Below are 20703 nucleotides of genomic sequence, written 5' to 3' on the forward strand. Positions count from 1 at the left end.
ACAGGGGACACCCCACACTACCGCCTCCTAGGCTCTGGCACTCACCTCCGTCTCCCATAGCTCCCTTCCCCCTCACCTCATCCTCCCAGCAGACCTCAGGCCCTCTGGGTCCGCCCGCCCCTTTGCCCCTTTGCTCCTAGCTGCCGTGGCTGCACCCCTGGGGGATGTAGAAGAATGAGCATGAGTTTTGGAGGCTGAGACTTGGGCTCAAATCCAGGCTGAGTGATCTTGCACAAGTTAATCTCTGGGAGCCATGGGTTTCTTATTCTAAGGAAAAGGGGATTGAAGGGCTGGGGGAGAGATTAAATAAAGCAATGTAAGCAAAATGCCTGTCCCGTATTGGGTGCTGCAAAGTTCTTTCACTCCCTTCAGGGTGTGGAGGAGGGAGGAGAGGTCCCCCTTCCCCCTCCACCAGGCTTCTGGGGTTGGAGAGGAGAGGGTGCCACTAGGTGGCGCCCTGGCTCCACATTTGCTCCCCACCTTGCCTCCCCCAGCACTTAGTGCCCCAAATCTCGCACCCCAACCCACTGACCCCGGGCCTGCCCCACTGACAAGCTCTCCCAAGAAGCCCCAGACCCTCCAGGCTACTCTTTAGGAAGTCCTTCCTGACTCGGCTTCTCCGGAAATCCCGCAGTGTGTGCAGAGCTCGGGGTGGAATGATGTGGTGTGACTTCAGCCCAGGTCAGAGGAGCCTAGTCAGTTACCGGGGGAGGGACTGCAGGCTCCACAAGGGGGCTGTGATTGATTCCTGTCCTCTTCAGCAAGGGCTGATGTAACACAGACTGACGTGCCAGGCGCTGTTCGAGAGCCCCGTGTGTATTAGCTCACTGATCAGGTGTGGGGTGGGATGCGGCAGGGCAGGCTGGGGATGGAAGAAGGTCCACTCGTTCAGTCTGTTCTGTCCCAGAAACAGTGAGGCCCTGGGAATACAGGGGCGCCTTGAGGAGCTTTACAGTCGGGTGGAGCCCGCTTTCTGCAACAGGAGAGACTGCAGTTAGACCTAAGGAAGAATTTCCTCCTAGGCAGAGGGTCAGTGATGGGCGCTGTAGGGGGCTTTAGGCAAGGAGTCTTATATTTCTGGAGGGGGTGGGGTTGGGAGGAGCAAGCACAGGTTGGCCCAGGGCCAGGGCCTGGGTTTGGCCTCCTGGCTCTGTGACCATCGTCCCTCAGGAGGAGGCCTAGTTTAGCCTGTTCATATTGCTCGTCCCTGCTGGTGCTCAGAATTCATGCGGCCTGAGCAGCTGACTGGTGACCTTGGACTTCCAGGAGAGACTCAGATTAGAAGGTGGGCAGGCTTCAGTGTCCTTGGAGGGGACACAGACTGGCCTCCCTGGGTTCCCAGAGGGTGTTGACTTCACTTGGGCCGCTTGTGGCTGCTCACTTTCATTTCTAGGCCCATTTCCGTCGTTTGCATAACGAACTCTCAGGGAGGCTAAGAAGTTCCCCCAAGCCCCCTCCTCTTCCTGACCCATGCAGGAAGTAGACATGCTGAGTTGCAGGTTTTTGAAACTGCTGAATCGGAGAAAAAGAGAGCCATGAACCCAAGGGGTATGTTGGGGAGGATCAGGGCACCAGGGACATTGGTCACTCAGATTACCCTCTCTGGGGCGCCCTTGACCCGTGATCCTCGTGCCCATCTCCGGTTATGAGGCTCCCTCTCCATCACACCCACAGCAGCACTGGTAGAGAGGGGACCCCAGGTCCCAGGTCATAGATCAGCGGATGGAGATGAGCCAAGGGAGGCTGGAGCTGGGGGACAGCACTCCGTCCTTCCCAAGGGCTTGGGGACAGCTCCTGGCTGGGTGGGGGTTGGGGGTAAGCCTGTGGGTAGACCCCCTGGACTCTGCCAGCATCCCTGCTGGCTCCCAGGGTCCGGTCTGGGTCCTTCCAGTGTAAACATTTGGTATTTTGAGCACTTGGCTTTTCTGCCCTTTCCTCTGGGTGCTCCCCCACCTAAGAGCTCAGCTCTGGGGCCGTTTGGGGGAATCGCTGGATTTAGGGGTCACCCTCTTGGCCCTTTCCCTCTCAAAGGGAAACATTCTGCTTCCTTTGGCCAGCCCCCCAAATTCATTTCCCAGCTGTCTCCCAACCTGCTATTCTTCTATCTGTGCCCTTCATTCTTCAGCCTCACTCCCCTTCCCAGGCACCTCCAGCTGCCATCTCTCCACTGCCCTCAGCAGGGCCTTCTCTCAGTAATGCCCCTTCAGCTGTGACCTCCCCTGGGACTTCTCCCATCCTCCCTGCCTCCCCAGGTCCTCCAGGCCCAGCCTTTCCCCACTGCCTTCCACTCACACCCATCCTGGGGTGATGGGGTGGGGGTAGTGGTTAGCATGTGGGGGTGGGTCACCTTCAAGCCTGTACCACCCCTATAAGCTCCTTGAGAGGCATGTGTTCTTTTTGAGAACCACTCCTAGCCCTCTCTGCTGGGCCCAAGGACAGATATGGGACTGGCATCTCCATAGCTGTTGCCATGGAAACCTCCAAGGGCCACCTTGATGCAGGGACATCTCCTCATCTAGTCCTGTTCTGGGCTGCAGGTGTTCCTGGTCCCTTCACACTTCTCATGCTCACAGCCGGTCTAGTAGGGACACTGCAGGGAGGGGGTGGGGGCTGTTGCCCCCAAACCCAGACAACAGTCCCTCCCCTCCCCTTTCACCACTCAGCCGCCTGAGCCACAGAAGCCCTTTGTCAACCAATTCTTGTTGAGTTGTCGGTGCTCCCTACCCCTCCCCTTGCGGGCCTTCCCTTAAGGGTGCTACCCCTCTCTTGGGTAGCCCTTGGCTTCCAGAATAGGCCCTGTCCTTCACCCGTTCTTCATCCTGGGCCAGATGGAGGCCCAGCCCAGCTCTCTTCTAACTAGACCTTTGGCCTGGGCAAGATTTGAGTCAGAAAACCCAGTCTCAGGTCTTCACCACTGCCCACCTGTGGGTCTGGGGCATGATGTCCATCCTCGCTGTAGGGCTCAGCTTTCTCTTCATTAAAGTGGAGACTGTAGACACCGTCCCTCATAGGTTGTTGTGAGAATGAAATGAGTCACTGTAAGATAAATGAAAAGCATTTTCAAACTGTACAATACTGTCTAAAATAGTAGTTATTTTTATTTTACTTAATCTCTAAGGGGAAACTGGAGTCTCTGTGAGCAACTGATATAGGAGGAGAGAGGGTGTTGGTTCCCAAACCACGTAGCAGGAGCTGGCAGGGAAAAGATGCTAACTAGCATTCAAGTCCCAACGCTGCACTAGGTGCCGTGGGGACCCCAATCCTTGCCCCTCTGGCTAACTGGATTAGTTCAACATAAAGCAGAATTTTAAAAGTATTTTCTTAATAGTGCTAAGGAGGAGTCAGCCAAAGGGGTGAAGAGGAAGGAGGAGTGGCCTTTGAGCTGGACCTTGAAGGGTAATAGGATTTCAGTGATGGGGGAGGGGATTTCAGGCTGGGCAAAGGTGAGGCCTGAGTGTGAGTGGAACAGGCTTGTGGCCAGATGGTTAAGTTCCTGTTCATGAGGGAGCACATGTTCCTACAGGCCTGCCTGCAAATCTCCGGGGCAACTTTACTATAAGAGATGGGAAGGGTGCCACTGGAGGCATTTGGGGGCCACGGAGGTGCCTGTGTGAGGGAAGATACATGTGGGTGCAGTGTAGCTGGCAGCCAGAGGGAGGGAATGGAGAGATACGAAATTGGAGGGAGGTAGGAGGTATCAGCCAACAGCCCGGGGAGAGAGAAGACATTTAGAGCAGTGAATTAGAATGGCTTGGCCTTGGATGGCACAAGGACAGGGGAGTGGGAGGAGTCAAGGACACACTCAGCTTCTCAGCCTTGTGACAGGTGGATGACTGCATCTTCAAGCAGTGCCGGGAAAGCAGGAGGAAAGGTGAAGCAGGTTTTGTAGGGGATCGCGGGAGGGGGAAGGAAAGCACTGGGCTTGATTTTGCAGGATATGGGCCTGGGAATAGAGCCAGCCTCCCAGCAGCTCACTCTCTGCTCCACCAACGTGCACGTCCCCACCTCCTGGTCCTTGTGCCCCCTCCACCCACAATTCCTCCCCAGGGCAGGGCCCCTTTGGAGAAATTCTTACTAGCGTGGGACACTTACCTTTACTGAGCCTGAGGGGAGGCGCCCAGCTGAGGGGAGTGACTTGTCCACTGAGGTCATCACTGGGACGCTTTCCAGCATCAAAGGGCCAGGTCAACCAACTGGGGCAGGACAGGCAGAGACGTGAAGCTACGCGCTGTGGAGAGCAAAGTGTCAGCAGCCCCCTTTGGAAGGTCAGTTGCCCAACAGAGAACCATAAATGCTTTTGTGCATCTGGAATGTGGCCTTGGGGCCCTTGCAGAGGCAGCTGTGTAGGGAGGGACCAGGGCAGAAAGAGTGACATGAGGCCTGCAAAGAAACAGGCCACCCCTCTCACCTACTTGGGCCACGAACTTCTCAGAGCCCTTCTGTCCCTCTTATCTCACTGAGAAGTAGACCTGGAAGAAGGTAAGACCATGACTCTCTCTATTTTACAGATGAAGAAACTGAGATAGAGATGAGGTGACTTGCCTAAGGTCCTGTCATAGCTGGATAGTGACATGGAGGAAGACTGGCCCCCAGGCAGCCCTTAGGACACTAGTGCGCATCTGAATTGTCCAGGACCACTGCTCGCCACTCCCCCACCCCAAGCTGACCCGGAGGTTGGAAGCAACAGCTGAGCTCCCATCTGTGGTTCTCTTTAGCTGACTCCTCCTCCCTGAGCCTGTGCACCCCCCACTTCAACTACCTGGGCACCTGGCCCTGGAGGAATGTCCTCTCTAGCCATCACTTGCTACCTTCTTGATCCCAGCTTGTGAACAGGAGAAGGCCAGCTTTGGAGGGGCCCTTCGTGAGCATAAGTCCACCACTTTTGTTGTTCAGAGGTGGAAACTGAGGCCCAGAGAGGGAAGTGACTTGTCCAAGGTCACAAAGCTTGCTAGGGACAGAGTGGAGACCAGAGCCCAGGGCTGCTGACCCCTGACTGAGTCCCCCTGGTCCTCCTCCCTCCCCTCTCCTCCTCTCTCTGGCTCTTCAAGCTTGGAATTTAGGCTCTGAGGTGAGCTCTGGGGGAGCTGCTTGCTACAAGACAGGTTCTTCCTTGTCCTGTCCATGAGCGCTGACTTGGCTCAGGGCTCCTTCTGCAGAGATGCCTGGCAGTGGCCACAGGGGGGCAGCAGCAGGAGAGACAGGAGGCTGGACCTGCTGAGGACTGGGATGGGAGGGAGGGGCCTCCCGGAGCTGCCCCAGGAACCAGAGCAGCTGGCTATGAGGTCTCAGCCTTGAGGATACCCACAAAGCGCCGTTCTGGCCCAGGAGTGAAGTCCTAGCCTCCCAACTCTCCCCGAAAGGGCCCCTATTCATTCACCCATTCATTTATTCATCAGTCATTTTTGGAGCATTACCCTGTGCCTGGCCCTGGGCTGGCACCACTTGATTTGCTTTCCACCAGCCTGGTAAAGGGTGAGAAGAGCACTGGGGGTAAAAACACAGGGAAGGGGCCACCACTCCTGCCGAGGCAGGGCCTGCGTGTCCAGGGGGCCACCCTGGCTGGAAACGGGCCTGGCTCCACCATTTCTAGCTCCTGACTTTGAGACAAGTCTCTCAATCTCCTTTTGAAAATAAACCTCAACCTTTATCACCAAGATTGTTGAAAAACAGTAAAATGAAACCAATCACTCTTTAACAGTAGTTGAAGTGGGATTAATTCCCAGCTCCAAGGTTTACATTCACTACAAAATTATCTAATAGAAAAACAAAAATATTTCCCTAAATTATGAATCTTTGTTCTGAAAAAAATCTCTGTTCTCTCATTGTATTCTGGATTTCGGTAGCCACCATCCTTGGGGATGTTAGTTAAAGTTTTGGAGACTGTTTCTTTTGAAAATGGGAGGATCCTTGCTTGCCTACACTATGCATGTGATAAAACAAGAATATGAAGTTAAAAGTATTTACAAACTATAGTAAATGCTCTGTGACTGCTAGAGGCATGTCTGTAGATGAGTTGATATTAATTTACACATCGCTCAAGATTTATCTTGGCTGTGCTCATTCAATGGTGCCTTTGTCTCCTCAGCCATGAAAATGAAGGTAATATGTCTACCTCCTAATGATGGAAATAATTTGTAGACCAAGGACTGAACAGGAGAGCCCAGCTTTCCACATTGGTGTGCCGGAGGGGTTGTAGCGGCTGGTGAGAGGTTGGATGGTACCCTGGCACCACCTCAAGTGAGCAGCCTCTCTCCTCCAGGGACATCTGCCTGCAGCATTTCTAAAAGCTAGAGAATCCTGCAGAGTCAGAGCTGGCCGACCTGATGTTTTCTCTGGCTTCCCCCTCCCTGGGCACTGAAAGCATCTGGGGAGGGGGTCAGGAGAGGAGTGGGATCCTAAGGCTCTGCCTCTTGGTTGGTTGGTTTGGAATTTTTTGCCCCTTCTCCCTGGAGTGGGACCCCAGGGAGGGAGCACATGTACACGCATCTATTCGATAAATTCCTGGGCAAATCTCTTCATTATAATGAGGCTCAGTGGTCTCAGTGTTTATGTCATATGATCAGCAAAAAGTCTGGCACATCGTAAATGCTCCATAAATAGTAACTCTTGGCTCTGTAAGGGAGAGAGATGAGTGAATTGATCGAAGTGTCGTGTAAGATGCTGTGATAGGGTGAGTCCGGGGTGTAGCAGGAGCACAGGAAACGGGTATCTAAGGCAGACGGGGTCAGGCAGGGAAGGCTCATGGGGGGAGTCAAGACAAGCTCAGTGTCGAAGTGTAAGTTGGAGTGTGTTTTACAGAAAAAAGATGGGAAGGGTATTGCAGGCGTTTGCATAGTTAGAGCCATTTCCAGCTTATAATCAGAGCATCCGGCAAGTGTTAATTCATGTCAATTTTCCCTCTCCAATTTTGGGGTGAAGTCTCTCACGCTCCATTTTTAAGCTGTCTTGTAATTGCCTGTCTCCCATGAGAATGGATGCTCTTTGAGAGCAGGCCCTTTTTCATTTACTGTTGCATCTCTGGCAGTACCTGGCACGTTTTAGACATCTGAATACATGTTGAATGAATGAATGAATGAATGAATAGACTTCTCTCCCATCAGCACCCCAAAGACTCAGACTCCCCCTCTTCTCTTTCCCTGTTGTACCACTTCCTTACACCTCTCACCCCATTCTGTCCCTCGTCTGCGAGGCTCCATTGCCCCTGAAGCAATGGTCGTTGAACACAGAGGGCTGATTCACAAGCCACATGTACATTTTTTTTTTTTTAAATTTGAGTGAGTTTATTCTGAGCTTAAATCTGAGGATTATAACCCAGGGCCTTTCTTCCCGAAGGAAGAAAGGGCACGAAAGAAGTGGGGTGCACAGAGTGGTTATATACCCCCAGAGAGGATGTTTCACATAGGATTGAAATGTCCCTTTTACAATAGTCACGAGTCTGCTTTGTCAGCACAGCGATTGATGGAAACAGCAGGTAGGTCTTCTGTCTCAGAGACCACAGCAGGGTGGCAGTCTGTTGTCTCCAGCTGAGTGGTCACAGGTGAGCTGGGTGGTCAAAGATGAGTGCAGCAATCAGTTCCTCGCCTAAGGAAAGATGCTTATCCCTAAGGAAATGCCAACGTCGGGGGAAGTTGCACCTTTATCTCAAGGGCCTTTGTTCTGGCCATAGGAAATGTCTAAGTAGATATACAATGTGTGCTCAACAGCCACAGTCAGGCCCTTTTGGTAAAAACAAAGTCAGGCCGAATTAGGAAGCCACATGTACATTTACGAGCACTGGCAGAGAGGAGTGCTTGGATCAGCTGGGCAATGACCGTGGGAAGATAAACTGGAATCAGAAGTGTGGAGTTGAAGCAAGGGTAACTGGTCGTGTCACTGAGCCCAGATGGCATCTGGTTCCACGATGGGACAGGCTTACGTTGGAGAGGCAGACCTTGGCACCCCCTGCAGGCTCCCTCTGCCTGGGCAGGGTTGGAGGGGCACTGACAAAGCCCAGCTCCTCCCTCTTCCAGGCTCTGCAGAGCTCTATAAGCAGACCCCCTGCAGGCTAAGGCTGTCTCTGGGTGTGTTAATACAGTGAGCAGGATTCCTTCAAACAGGCCTAGATTTGACCTCCAAGCTGCCCTCTCGGTCGGTGAGGCAAATCTCTCTTTAAATGGTTTGCCCCTTTAGTGAGGGGTGACTCCTAGGGGTAATTGTGTTCCTGAGTGCTGGGGGGCGTGTCTCTGTTGTCTGAGGTCAACTGGCTTCCTCAAGCATCACCTTCTGGACCCCTCCATGAGGCCACCGTGTCTGGCATCCCCAAGAACTCTGGCCACTCCCTTCCTGGGTTGTCTCTGCTCATCAGACAATCCTGCTCCCCTCCACTTTCCTGCCTCACCCTTAGCAGAACCCAGCCCTTCTACCCTAAAAATAGCGTCTCACCTTTATGCAGCCCTCTACAGTTTACAAAAGTTTTCCACACGTATCCACTTATTTGATGTTCCCCTTGGTTGCAGAAGGAAGGAAGAGCAGATGTTATATAATGTAAAGAGGTCCATGGGCTAGTGGGGGCCCTGGGAGGGAAGCATTGCTCTGGGGAGTATTGGAGCAGAGAATCTTGGAGGGTAAGGTGGCTGAGCATGTGAATTTGCAGGCTGAATGGCTTCTGGTGATGACAGGGCCCAGGGTGTGTCCATGGGAGCTGGTGTCTGAGGAGGAGAGGAGGAAAAAGCCTTTGGATGTCCGAGGCCAGGTCATTGAGTGGTCAGCGTGTTGGATGGGCTGACCACACAGAGATGGGCTGAAGTCACAGAGAATGATGACAGGAACTGGGTGGAAAAGAAGAGCAGGAGCCTGTGGCTGAGTAAAAGAGAACAACCCCCAGGACTGGTGGTTGTCACCACTGAGGAGGGGACGCGAGGAGCTCAGCCAGGTGGTATGAGCCTTAAAGGGGCCAGAGTTTTCTAAGAGGCTGGGGAGTAATGGTCCAGAAGGGGAAACAGAGAGGTAGGGAGGCCAGACGCAAAGTCTAAGCTGAGGTGCGAGGGCTGGGGAGAAAATGAGCCTCCGCTCGTGAGGGCAGTAGGGGACAGCGAGGTTCAGGTGAGGCAGGAGTGAAGCTTCTGAGAAGAGGCTAGGATATTTCTGATCACCGATTGGGAATTCCAGGGTGGGAGGAAGGTCTGTGTCAGGTGAGGGAAGAGACTCTGGAAGGAAGTCCTGACTCTTCCTAGTGGACTCAGGAGGCAGGAGTGTGAGGGCAGGTAATCCTTTCAGTCTCTGCTGGAGAGCAGGGATTCCAGCTTCCGTGGAGTAATAAATTGGTGAGCTGGAATGTGACCCTATGCTGAATCACAGCTCTAAAATCACAACGTGCTCAGAATAAATAACTCCACATTGGGACGATACTTGAGAATTTTACAAAATGTTTTTTATCATACTTTAACATCTCCTTTCCTCATCTCCTTCTTACTGCAACCCCCTGAGGTGAGCATTAGCACCCATGAAGGAGTGACTTGCAGAACGTCACATTCCTGCGAAGTAGAACGTCACATTCCTGCGAAGTGTCAACATGGGATTAAAACTCAGTGGCGTTAACTCGGTCTTAACTTCTGAACACAGCACTTTCAGAGTTGCTTAAAACAAAACAAAACAAAAACCTCCCTGAAGTCTGTTCTTTTTGCATCTGACCATTGACCATTCTTTCCTTAGCTTCTCTGCCATCTTTTGAATATTCAGGAAATCAATGCTAGGTCTTCCCACCTTATTTCTTGTCTTTACACGACTTTATAGCTCCTAAAATGGAGGTAGTAATGGGTAGTAGGCTCTGTTTTGAAGAGCTCGGAAAAATGCAGGGCAGCGAGTCAAAGCTCCAGGCAACTCCACTTCCTCGACTGGGACCAGCTGCCGGGTGCTGCTGGCAGAGGCGGCCCTGGGGGTTCCGGGAGGGGACCTTACTGCACCCCCCTTACTTCTGCCCCTCCAACTCCTGCTGGGAGCTGGCCTCCGGATAAAACTAGGTAATCTTGCCTAAGGGTGGCTTCAAAGCTGCTTTTTAACCTGTTCTGTTGATGTCCCCTACGTCATTCCCAGCTCTCTCCCTTCCGAAAACTTTTGAAGGGGAAGCTGCGGCTAGAAAAGGGATGTCAGCTTTCTCGCTGGGCTTAAAGAGCCGAACTGACGTGACTTCTCCAGTTATAAAACCTGTTTAACAATTAAAAAGCGTCTGTTCGACTAAGCTCCTCCCCCAGTATGACGTCACCAGACACAACCCTCTTGCGGTATTGCCTCGTTTCATCTCTAGAAAGACCCATTTTCACTGTAGGGCAAATACAGATTTGCCTAAGCACATGCACTAAAATGCACAAATAAAAAGGAAGCTTTGAAAACTTCTTCAACATTATCACGTTTATTCTTTTTCCCGTAATGTTTGTAGGGTTGTGTGCAAGGCAATGTGAGGTTCACCTGAGGAAATTTTAAGACATCATCCCCCTAGGAGGAAAATAGTTGCGTCCAATTCTGTGTCAGCTAAGGAGGCGGGGCCGTGACGGCGGGTTCCGGGCGGGGCTGGACTGTTCTATGTGAGTCCCGGTAGGGGAGCTTCTTTACGGGAGCAGGCTGCCCTGGGAATTAGCCTTCTTTCTCCCCATATTTAAACTTTTAGACATTAATGAAAATGTACAGAAGCACAAATGCGGGCTGACAGTCCTCTCTACAGCTGTGAAGACAGGGGCGGAATCTCCTGGTCGCCGCTCCACCTAGTGGCCGCGTCCATTTTTGCGCCGGATGGTCCGATATAAGGGGTTGGGAGCAGTGCCTACTTCAGGGATCGCAAAGCGTGGCGGCCCCATGGCCCCGCTGGGAGGCGCCCCGCGGCTGGTGCTCCTCTTCAGCGGGAAGAGGAAATCCGGGAAGGACTTCGTGACCGAGGCGCTGCAGAGCAGGTGTCCGTGGGGCGGGGAAGGAGGGGGGGAGGGTGGTGTGATCCCCGCATCACGTGACACGGGCGGGGTGTGTTCGGGGTGATGGCGTGAGTTTTGGAGTAGGGGTCCTCGGGTTGCAGGGCTGGTCGAGCGCTGGGCGGCAGGAGGTGGAGGATTGTCACTGTCACATAAAACAGCAGTCTACACATACTCACCTCGACGAACCAGGCGGCCACCTCTCCAAAGACTAAGCTGTAGGCCTCTGTCTCCAAGAAGCATTAATAACAGTTACTATCAAGGCACTGTTTACTTTTTATACACTATTCCTAATCTGTTACTGGTGAGCAAACTGAGTCACAGATAAAGGATTTGCCTGAGACCACACCCCGGTAGTGTCTGACTCCAAAGACACCTCCTTGCCCAGCGCATCACCTGATACCTGGGGTTTATTGACCCTTTATTGTGTGCCAGGCGCTGTGTGCATAGATGATCTCATTTAACCCTGAAAACCTGTCTGTAGCTGCTGTGTGGTGTTACTGGTCAGTATCTCCATTTAACAGATGAAGAAACTGAGGCTCTGAAAAGATAAGAAACGAAAAATAACAACCCCAAACTTGCCAGCGATGCAAAGTAATCAGCAGATCCAGGACTCAAATTGAGCTTTAGTCTCGCTCCAAGGAATGGGTTCTTTCTGCTTTACCTCACTGCCTTTGGCTCAGTGTTTTCTCCCAAAGCGAGATGTTCCGTGTGGGAGTATTTTTGCTGGGCCTGGGCCAGGAGAGCAGAGGAGCCAGGGAGAAAGTGTAGTGGGGCTTCTCTCCTCTTGAAGGCCAGTGTGCAGGGGGTACCAGGAGGCTGCTTTTGGGCACCACAGGGGTTCTAAGAGGTTGTGGGTAGCCCAGGGCAGGGGGTGCCACCTGAATCTCTCACCACGAAGCAGCCACCACTTTTTCCTAAGTTACATTTCTCCTCGTCCCCAAACACAGAAGTCAGAAGCTCAGGCTCTGGAATTAGACAGTTGGGATTCAAATCCTGACTCACCACTTATTCACATGTGATCTTGCAGAAGTTTCTTATCTACTCTGTGCCTCAGTTTTGTCGTCTGTGAGATGGGGATAATAATAGGGTGATTGCAAAGATTGAATGAGATAATGCATGTGAAGGGCTTGGAGCAATTCTTGAGCCCTAGTAAAGGTGCAGGAACTAAATGTTGGCTATTATCATTTTCCCAGTTTTGCCTTCCTTACTTGCACGGTTGCTTTGGGTGAATCAGTTCTCACTCAACCTCACTTTCCTCATCTGAACCGTGGAAATAAGAACGCCTTTCTCACCCTGTCAATGGTTAAGTGAATCTGTGAGCATCTCAGATCAGGGCAGGAATCACGTGTCTTATTCACATTTGTGTCACCTGGATCCCAACACTGTACCTGACAAATGGTGGGTTGAATAAACTGAACAACTGAATGAATGAATGATTTATGCTGTGGTGACCAAGTCAGTTGAGACTGAAATGCCCCTGGCTGTGAGACAACTCATTCAGGGGCCTGGCAGTAACTAATCGAGCCGGAGTATTGCCAGGCATGGATGGTCACACTGTAATTATCATTTTATTTGTTTGACCTGTTAGTTTCAGGGCTCTTTCACATTCGAGTTTCAGAATAATCCTGTGGGAGACAGAACAGAGACTGTTACCCCATTTTACAGATGAGGAAATAGGATCAGAGAAGTTGAGACCTGACAGAGTCACATAGACACCAGTAGCAGAAATGGGACTTCAACCCTCTGGACTTCTCTCCTGGGGCCTGGAAACTCTAGGTTAACTGGTTTCGGATGTGCCTGTCCCACAGACTCGGAGCTGATGTCTGTGCCATCCTCCGGCTCTCGGGTCCACTCAAGGAGCAGTATGCTCAGGTAGGTGGTCCCTATGTGGCATCTGGTGGCTCGGAAGGAGCCAGCTCCCGGGCTGTGCTGTTGCTTGAGTCACTGGCCGGGTCCCTATGACCACTGCTGGCGGGGTGGTGGACAGCACTTGGTTTTCTGGGGGTGGACCTTTTGGGGGCATTTTGACCTTAAGCTTCTTTCCCATTGGCCTCACTCACTTCAGGCCACCTCCTCAGACCGTGTTCAAGAAAGTGTGTCCAGGAAAGGCTGTGGACGTGAGTTGGCAGCTCTCTTGCTGTGTTATTCGCACATAAAGGTCTGCATGAGTCCCTTTACTCAAAAAAATACGACACCACACATCACCCCCTCAGCTGGCCTGCCACAGCCCTTGGAATTCTCCCCTTAGAAATTCAATCACATGAGTTGTCAAGATATATTGTTAAGTGAAAAAAGAAAGATGTAGAACAGTGTATAGAGAATGCTACATTTGTATAAAAATGGGGAAAAATTGTAAGTATATTTGCTCCTGTATTCCGCCATTCAGCAAATATTTATGAGGTGCCTGCGTGTGTTCAGCACCGTTCCAGGTGTTGGGGACATGTAGAACCCTGGGCAGGATTCCTAAGAGACTGTACCATTGGTTGCTTCCGGGGAGGGGAGCTACGGTGCTGGAGAACAGGGGTCGGAGAGAGATTTTTCACTATAAACGAATGTGTATGTTTGGAATTTTGAACCATGTAGGTTGAAACAAAAAGGATTGTAAAAAGTAAACAGGAATTCTTAGGTCCTTAGACTTCAAAAAGGGAACCTGGAGGGTGAGATCAGCTTGCCACACGAGGAAGAGTCCCCTCATCGCTTACGTTTCGGTCCTTGACTCTGGGTGTGCCCTTCCAGGTGCTCATGGTCCCTCAGTCGGTTGGCCTGAGTCTGGCCTTGTGGGGCCACACAAAATGAATTTGTCCCTGTCTTCCGTCCGACAGCCCCATCTCCATGGGAAGCATTCTCCTGTGCCATTGGGTCTTCTCCCACGAGTTAAACAGACCCATTCATAGGATGGCAGCCTGGGGGCTCCTGGGCATAACAGGTTCAGTGGTTCTCAAATTTTTTTAGTAGCAACCTTTCCCGAATGAGATTGGATGCACAAGTTCCTTGTATCCAGTAGACAGACTGAGAGCGACTCTTGGGGGTAGAGGCAGGAGGAAAGAGGGTGGCAGGGGGCTCTCAGCCTTCCCCAGTGGGTCCTGGGCACTTCCGAGGAGCCCCAAGGCTCCGAGGAGCGGTTTGAAAACCACTCATCTACTTCCAAAGTTCCCAGATTAGGCCCCACTCCGGACCTGTGAGCCAGGCTGGGGGTGGGGTGAGCAGGAGTTTGCCTTTTTAAAACCTCCATAGGAGACTCTGATAGGCCAGCCTGCCCCTGCTGTTTGGAAGTCCAGCGCCACTCCATGCCCCACTTCCACTAAAAACAAATCCAAAATGAAATCTTAATGCGTTGGTTTCTTAAGTCGCAATGGGAAATATAATTGACCAGCAGACCGTAATGCTCCTGGTGGCTCTGTGGTAGAACTTGGCAAACTAGTTTACCAACAGGAGGTGGCTGCTAGCCTCACCTTGGAACAGGGCACAGGTGGGTGATTTGACTGGCTGGTCACGACCCCCTCAGTCTGCCGTGAGTTAGTTGGGGGCGCTAGAACCTGAAGTGAGTGATGCTTTTCAGACCCTTTTGGTCCTGGGGCCCTCTGGATGGACCCCTCCTGCTTGTCTGTGTCCCTGGAGAAGGGAAGGCCAGTTTTGCAAGCAGCTCCCCAGGGTGGTCAGAGCAGCCCCTCCTGCCCTCTGGGTCGGAGGCCCCAGGAGTGATGGTGTTTCAGCGGAGGTGCTAGGAATTTGGGGATGAGGAAGGGGGTGAGGGAGAGGAGAGAGATGAGGAAGCCGTGCCTGCTGGACTTTGGGATGGGGGCAAGCAATGCCAGAAGAGGTAATGGAAGGGCATGGAATGCAGTGTTTTCAGATTTCCCACTTTAGTTGAAGGTTAAGCCTGTGCCCAGGGGATGCAAACTAATTTCAGGATTAGTTTAAGCCAGAAATAATTGGGAAGGTAAAACCGTTGTGAAAGAGAAAACCACATCACACATTTAAAAGAAAAATTGAAACAATTTCTGGGTTATCCTGTGACCTTTCTTCCATCTGCCAGTGTCTGAGATTTCTTAGTTTCTAGGGCCCTTTCCCTTGCAGGCCTCTGTCCTGGTGCAAATATCATTAGTCCTTGCATCATCCTGGGGGAGGCGGGCAAGGAAGGGATGGCCCTTCCCCCCGTTTCAGGAGAGACCAGCGAGTTTGAAAGGCTGGTGGCATAGACATATGTGCTTTGGCAGGAACATGGCTTGAACTTCCAGAGACTCCTGGATGCCAGCACCTACAAGGAGGCCTATCGGAGGGACATGATCCGCTGGGGCGAGGAGAAGCGCCAGGCTGACCCCGGCTTCTTCTGCAGGAAGATCGTGGAGGGCGTCTCCCAGCCGGTCTGGGTAAGCGGCCTATGCGGCATTAAGAAAACCCGTTTCTCCAGCTCTCCGCCTTTCCCCAAATAATCTCAAATGTGTCTATTTCCCTATTTCCACTGCCACTTCCGTGGTCCAAGCCCTTGCCGTCCCCTCCCGGACAATTGTGGTGGCCCCGACACTGGTCCCGGCTTTGGCTCTTGTCCTTTATGATCCTTTTACCACACAGCAGCCAGAGTGACCTTTTAAAAACAAACCAACTCACGTCACTCTTCTCTTTAGAAGCCTTTGTCCTGTTGTTCTGATGAACAAAACCAAAATCCTTAGTATGGACTTCTAGGCCTTCATTGATTGGCTCCTAGTATCCTTTTAGCCTCCTCACTCCTTAAGCGACATCTACGCCGGCCTTCTCTCTGTTCCTCAAATAAATCAGGCTCCTTCCAGAACCTGGGCCTCTGCACGTGTTCTGCCCGCCTGCACTGCCCTTCCTTTCCCTCCTCGCCTGGTTAGGGCCAGCTTGGCTTACCTGGCACCTCACAGGGAAGGCTTCCCTGACACCCAAGCCTTAACTGGAGCTCCCCGTTGGGTGTTCTCACAGCACCTCACTGTTTTCCTCCCTCATTCATTCCGGCAGCCAGGAGTGTCCCCTTGTAGCAGGCGTGGGTCCAGAGGATGGGGGCATACATCAGTGCAGAAATGTGAGGGAGCTTACCTTATAGCTGGGGATGGAGGGAGTTAGGCCCTGGTACAGAACCTGTCAGGTGGAGATGAATACCCAGCAAAATAAGCAGGCCACGGGTGTGAGGGGCTGGGTTGCTGTTTTCTTCAGGGCATGCGGGAAGGCCTCGCTGATATGACGCTTGAGCAGGACCTGACAGAAGAGGGAGCCGAATGGATATTTGTGGGTGAGGGGTGAGTGGCGGATGTGAGGTCTGATGGTACTGGTTCTTCAGAAGAACCTGGACTTCCTCCGAGTAAGATGGGGCCTCATTGGAGGGTTTTGAGCAGAGGAGCGACATTATCTGATGTAAGGTTTAAAAGGCTCCCCCTGACTGCTGTGGGAAGGGCAAGAGTGGAAGCAGAGAGGCCAGGTTGAGGATCTTTCTGGAAGACAGGCAGAGTGGCTGTGGCTTGGCTCCGAGTGGTGGTAGAGTGGAGAGCAGGGGTTGATTCTGCACAGATTTTGAAGATAGAACCAGTAGGATTTACCGGTGTGTTGGCTATGGGGTGTGAGAATAGGAGATGGTGCAAAGGATTTTCTTCTGAGCAGCTGAACAAATAGAGTTGTCATTTTTGAGACGGGGAAGGCGCGGGGAGAAAATCAGGAGTTCTGCCCTGGCGGTGTTAAGGTTGAGATGCTTGTTGGTATGACTGATGACGCGGTTATTAGTAAAGCTGCGTGTTTAGCGTCTGTCTCTCCCACTAGACTGTACGCTCCTCGAGGGCAGGCACCAGGTCTGTTTTGCTCACCACTCTATCCCCAGTGATTAGCACAACACCCGCCACCCGGTGGGTGCTTGCTCTAATACGTATTTACTAATTGTGTGAGTGAACATATCAGCTGTGTGGACAAGCACAGCTGGGCCCTTTATTCCCTGATTCATTCACTCATTGAACATATGCGCCTGCGTGCTCATTGTGTATCAGATGGTGCACTAGGGCCAGGGAGATAGCAGTGAATGAGGCCTAGCCCTTTCCCCTCTGGAGCTGACCCTGGGGAGGGCAGACAGACAATAAACACACAAACAAACTAGTAAATAGTGATGATTTCGAGAGTAGTTAGTGCTCAGAGGAAAATAAACAGCATATCAGGATCGAGAGGGACAGGAAGGGAGCCAGGGTGGGAGGGAAAGCCTCTCTGAGGACGTGACCTTTGAGCAGAGACCTCCACGAAGTGAGGGTACCTACTTTGTGATTATCCAGGGAGAGGGAGTAGCATGTGCAAAGGCCCTGAGGAGGAGATGTGCTTGACATGTTTGAGAAACAGCGAGGAGGTGAGTGGGCTGCAGTGGTGTTAATGAGGGGAAGACGATGGGGAACAGGTGCTGGATCTTGTAGGGCCTTGTAAATTGGGGCGAGAGCTTTGGATTTTATTAGAATGATGGAAGCCTTTGAGAGGTTTAGGGCAGAGGACTGACAAAAATCACATTTATGCTTTAAAAGGTGCTGGGGGCAGGGACCAGTTAGAGTATCTGTTTCTGGCCTCAGTTTGCCCATCTGTGGAATGAGTGAGTTGGACTGGCTGAGCTGACTTCAAAGCATGAGGCCTCTTCCGCACAGCAAGGACTGACACAACCACAGCACACGCATGTGACCATGGCAAAGACAGTGTGGGCAGAGCTGGCTGTGGGCTGCAGTGACCAGGGAGGGCTGCCTGGAGGGAGGAGGGAGGTCTGTCCCAGCTGGTTGGGTGATAATGGGGAATGGGGCTACACTTGTCTGGGTTCTGTAGAACCCCCTCCTAACCCTGCACTCCTGCTTATACGGAGTGGGGCTGGGTCTCCCCTCTTTTCCCCTCACCCCCCGCCACTGCCCTGCTGCTCCCTACACCATGTCCTTTTGGTCACCTGTCTGTGTCCCTTCCCTGCAGCTCGTGAGTGACACACGGAGGGTGTCTGACATCCAATGGTTTCAGGAGGCCTACGGGGCTATGATGCAGACCGTCCGAGTGGTGGCCTTGGAGCAGAGCCGACAGCAGCGGGGCTGGGTGTTCACTCCAGGTGAGCAGCTTACAACCTTTGCGCCCAAGGCCCGGTGCCCGGGCCGGCCACCCCGCGTGTCCACCAGCCACCCACTCCTGTGCTCCAGGTCTTCTGCTTTCTCCCCGGCAGGCCGTGGGGGAGTGAGTGAGGGATTTTAAAAGGGAATCTGAGACCTGGGCCTGAGCAGTGCCCCCAGATTAGAAAGTGGATTGGGGTAGGGGATGGTATCCTTGGGGGTCCAGTTCCCCCTGACCTTGGCCTGGTGCCCTTAGCTGGGCTTTCTTCTTTAGGCCAGGGGGCTTCTGGAAGTCTGGCTGGGACCCACCTCCGTGGGCCTTCCCCTTTGCTTTCCAACCTGGTTGGGGGCTGACAGTGGGTCGGAGGACAGGCCTGACAAACCCCACTCCTGTTTGAGTAATGGGGGTGGGGGGCAAGAGGAAGCTTTACTACGGAGCCTCAGTTGTGCAGGCCAGAACCTGGACTGTGGCAGTTCAGGGGGTCACAGCTCAGGCCTCTTTCCTGCCCTGGGTCACTGACTCGGGAAGTTCCGATCCAATGGGTCTGACCCCTCCCAAGGGCCGCTCATCTTCTGGCCCCCCCATAGGCCGGGCCTGTGCTCAGAGTGCCTTATACACATCATCTCACTTTATAGTCACAGCTGACCATCCAGGTCGATGCTGTTGTCACCATTCTCATTGCCAGGTGAGAATGGCATGTACTGCCTCCCGAGGGGGTTGAGTCAGGGATTTAGGGATAGAAATTGATGCAACCAGCTTCCCATGACATGAAAATGCAGTGCCCTTTTGGGTTGTCTGTGGTTTTAGGTGACCCGGTCCACCCTCTGTAGGTGGTGGCAAGTAAAGAGTTTAGTCAGCAGGACCCTCTGTGGGTGCCCAGGGGCTATGGGCTGCTGAACCTGCTGTTCTGGTGTTTCAGGGGGTGAGGAAGTGCCCTCTGCGGTGGGTGACTTGGCCCGGGAGTGGCAGAGGGGAGGCAGAATGGGGCTCCATCTGGGGCCAGCTGGCCTCGGTGCCTGGTGTTCGTCTGGAGGGACGGGGCCTGACCTCGCCATGCCTCCTCCACAGGGGTGGATGACGCCGAGTCAGAATGTGGCCTGGACAACTTCGGGGGCTTCGACTGGGTCATCGAGAACCACGGAGATGAGCAGCGCCTGGAGGAGCAGTTGGAGAACCTGATAGAATTTATTCACTCCAGACTTTAGTGGTCAGGCGCTAGGCGTGAGCCAGGGGTTGCCTGGGTGAGGGGGAGGCTGACAACGTTGGACATGTGGTTGCTGATGCTGGCCGAGATGGGGAGGCAGACAGAGGGCCTGGGTCTAGATTTCTGGGGGGGGCTGGCAGATGTCAGACGAGTCAAGAAACCCTGTGGGGACCTCATTTCTTTATGGAGGGGACAGCCCTACCTCTTTAGGAAGAGGCTTAGAGGGCAAGAGGGGTGAATTGGCTGTGCTTGAAGCAGGATCATCACCATCTCCAGAGGTGCCAGGCCCGTCGGTCTGCAGTGGCCTTGCTTCCCCATCCGCATGCTCTCAGCTCCTTGTTCTGGGCAAGAGCCTGAGGCTCCCCAGTGTGGAAACTAATAAACCTCCTTGGAGCACACACTCAGCTGGACGTGTCTCATTTCCCAGTTGCCAGCCCTGCCTGTGTGGACTCAGAAGGGCCTGGGCTGTCCTGCTGGCTGTGGGTTCCTGCTGTGCCTCTTGCCTGGGCTGGAACATATCCTGCAGAGTCTGACCTCAGCCAGGCTATTCAGGTAACTGGCCTGTTTGTGTCAGAGGCAGGATTGGGGTCTGAGGGTCTTCTGGGATGGCCCCAAGAGAGGCTCAGTGTTCCACAGAAAGTGCTACCAGCAAGTACCCAGGGGAACTGAGACATCACAGAAGGGCAGAGCCACTGGAGATGCATGGCTCTTAGTAACCCTGGTGTGGCCCTGGGCGAGTTGTATCACCATGAGCCTCAGCTTTCCCACAGAGAGCTTTGGACTTGACCCCTTTTATTTATATAGCCTTCTACAATTTCTCAATTTCTTCTAGATTCTTCACAGCCACCCTGTGAAATGGCAAGAGAGTATTTTCACCTGCGTTTAGCAGATGCCAAGACTAGAGAAGCGAAACAACTTGCCCAGGGTTAGAGGGCTAGTAAGTGTTGGTGCTCCAGCTAGAACAAAGGCTGCCTGACTCCTGGCCAGGGCTCCTTCGGCCACATGCCTGCAAAGTCCCATGGCTCCTTGCCATCCTCAGACCTAACCTGAGCACCCCAAATCTCTGGCCCTGGCTTTGTTCTCCTTCCACAAATTCTGTCAGTTCTCACCGATAAGGGGACCACCAAAGAAATTGCATCAGTTTCGGCATGACCCAAACTGAACTTTACACGTTCCTGCCCAAATTTCGGCCTCCCTGGATCACCTTTTCTCAATACTATGCCCTGGCTCTTGCAGTTAACCAGGCCCGACAGCCTGACAGTCATCGTGGACTCTCCATGCCCCCTGACTGCTGTGGCTAATTGGTCACCAGGTTCTGTTAGCCTCCCCTCCCTGTGTCTTCCCTCTGGGAGTCACTTTGGCACTGACCTCGGGTTCCCTGGCACCTTGGGGTTCCCCTCTGTCTCTCCTGTAGACTGAGAGCTCCTTGAGGAATGGGCCTGGGCCTGTTCGTCTTTGTGTCCCCAGTGCCTGCCGCTTGGCAAGGGTAGTGATGGC

The 20703-nt window shown here is 52.9% G+C and overlaps 1 protein-coding gene and 1 long non-coding RNA gene across 6 annotated transcripts; one reads left to right on the plus strand and one right to left on the minus strand.

Moving 5' to 3' along the window:
* Positions 1-106: 106 nt before the first annotated feature.
* Positions 107-4858, minus strand: LOC124250979 (uncharacterized). The gene is made up of 3 exons (XR_006891658.1): positions 4093-4858; positions 2923-3036; positions 107-973 (listed from the first exon to the last, which is right to left on the minus strand). It is a non-coding gene; the product is annotated as an uncharacterized LOC124250979 (long non-coding RNA).
* A 5708-nt stretch (positions 4859-10566) lies between these two features.
* PMVK (phosphomevalonate kinase) lies at positions 10567-19604 on the plus strand. Of its 5 annotated transcripts, none has more exons than XM_046682992.1 (6): positions 10567-10922; positions 12749-12812; positions 13006-13098; positions 15158-15310; positions 17874-18003; positions 19071-19604. In XM_046682992.1, exons 1-6 carry the CDS (start codon positions 10765-10767, stop codon positions 19205-19207), a joined length of 735 nt encoding a protein of 244 aa, XP_046538948.1. In that variant the 5' UTR covers positions 10567-10764; the 3' UTR covers positions 19208-19604. The 5 variants fall into 5 exon arrangements, with proteins under 5 accessions (XP_046538948.1, XP_046538949.1, XP_046538950.1 ...); XM_046682994.1 differs by having other exon boundaries at positions 10792-10922; positions 12606-12812; XM_046682996.1 differs by having other exon boundaries at positions 10794-10922; positions 12717-12812.
* The last annotated feature ends 1099 nt before the right edge of the window (positions 19605-20703 follow it).

The sequence above is a fragment of the Equus quagga genome, chromosome 13 (assembly GCF_021613505.1).
Source record: "Equus quagga isolate Etosha38 chromosome 13, UCLA_HA_Equagga_1.0, whole genome shotgun sequence".
NCBI lineage: Eukaryota > Metazoa > Chordata > Mammalia > Perissodactyla > Equidae > Equus > Equus quagga.

Coding starts and splice junctions, on each gene's coding strand:
- PMVK (XM_046682992.1), top strand. CDS start 10,765: ATGGTCCGATATAAGGGGTTGGGAGCAGTGCCTACTTCAGGGATCGCA. Junction 10,923..12,748: donor ACCGAGGCGCTGCAGAGCAG/GTGTCCGTGGGG, acceptor CCTGTCCCACAG/ACTCGGAGCTGATGTCTGTG. Junction 18,004..19,070: donor GGGCTGGGTGTTCACTCCAG/GTGAGCAGCTTA, acceptor CCTCCTCCACAG/GGGTGGATGACGCCGAGTCA.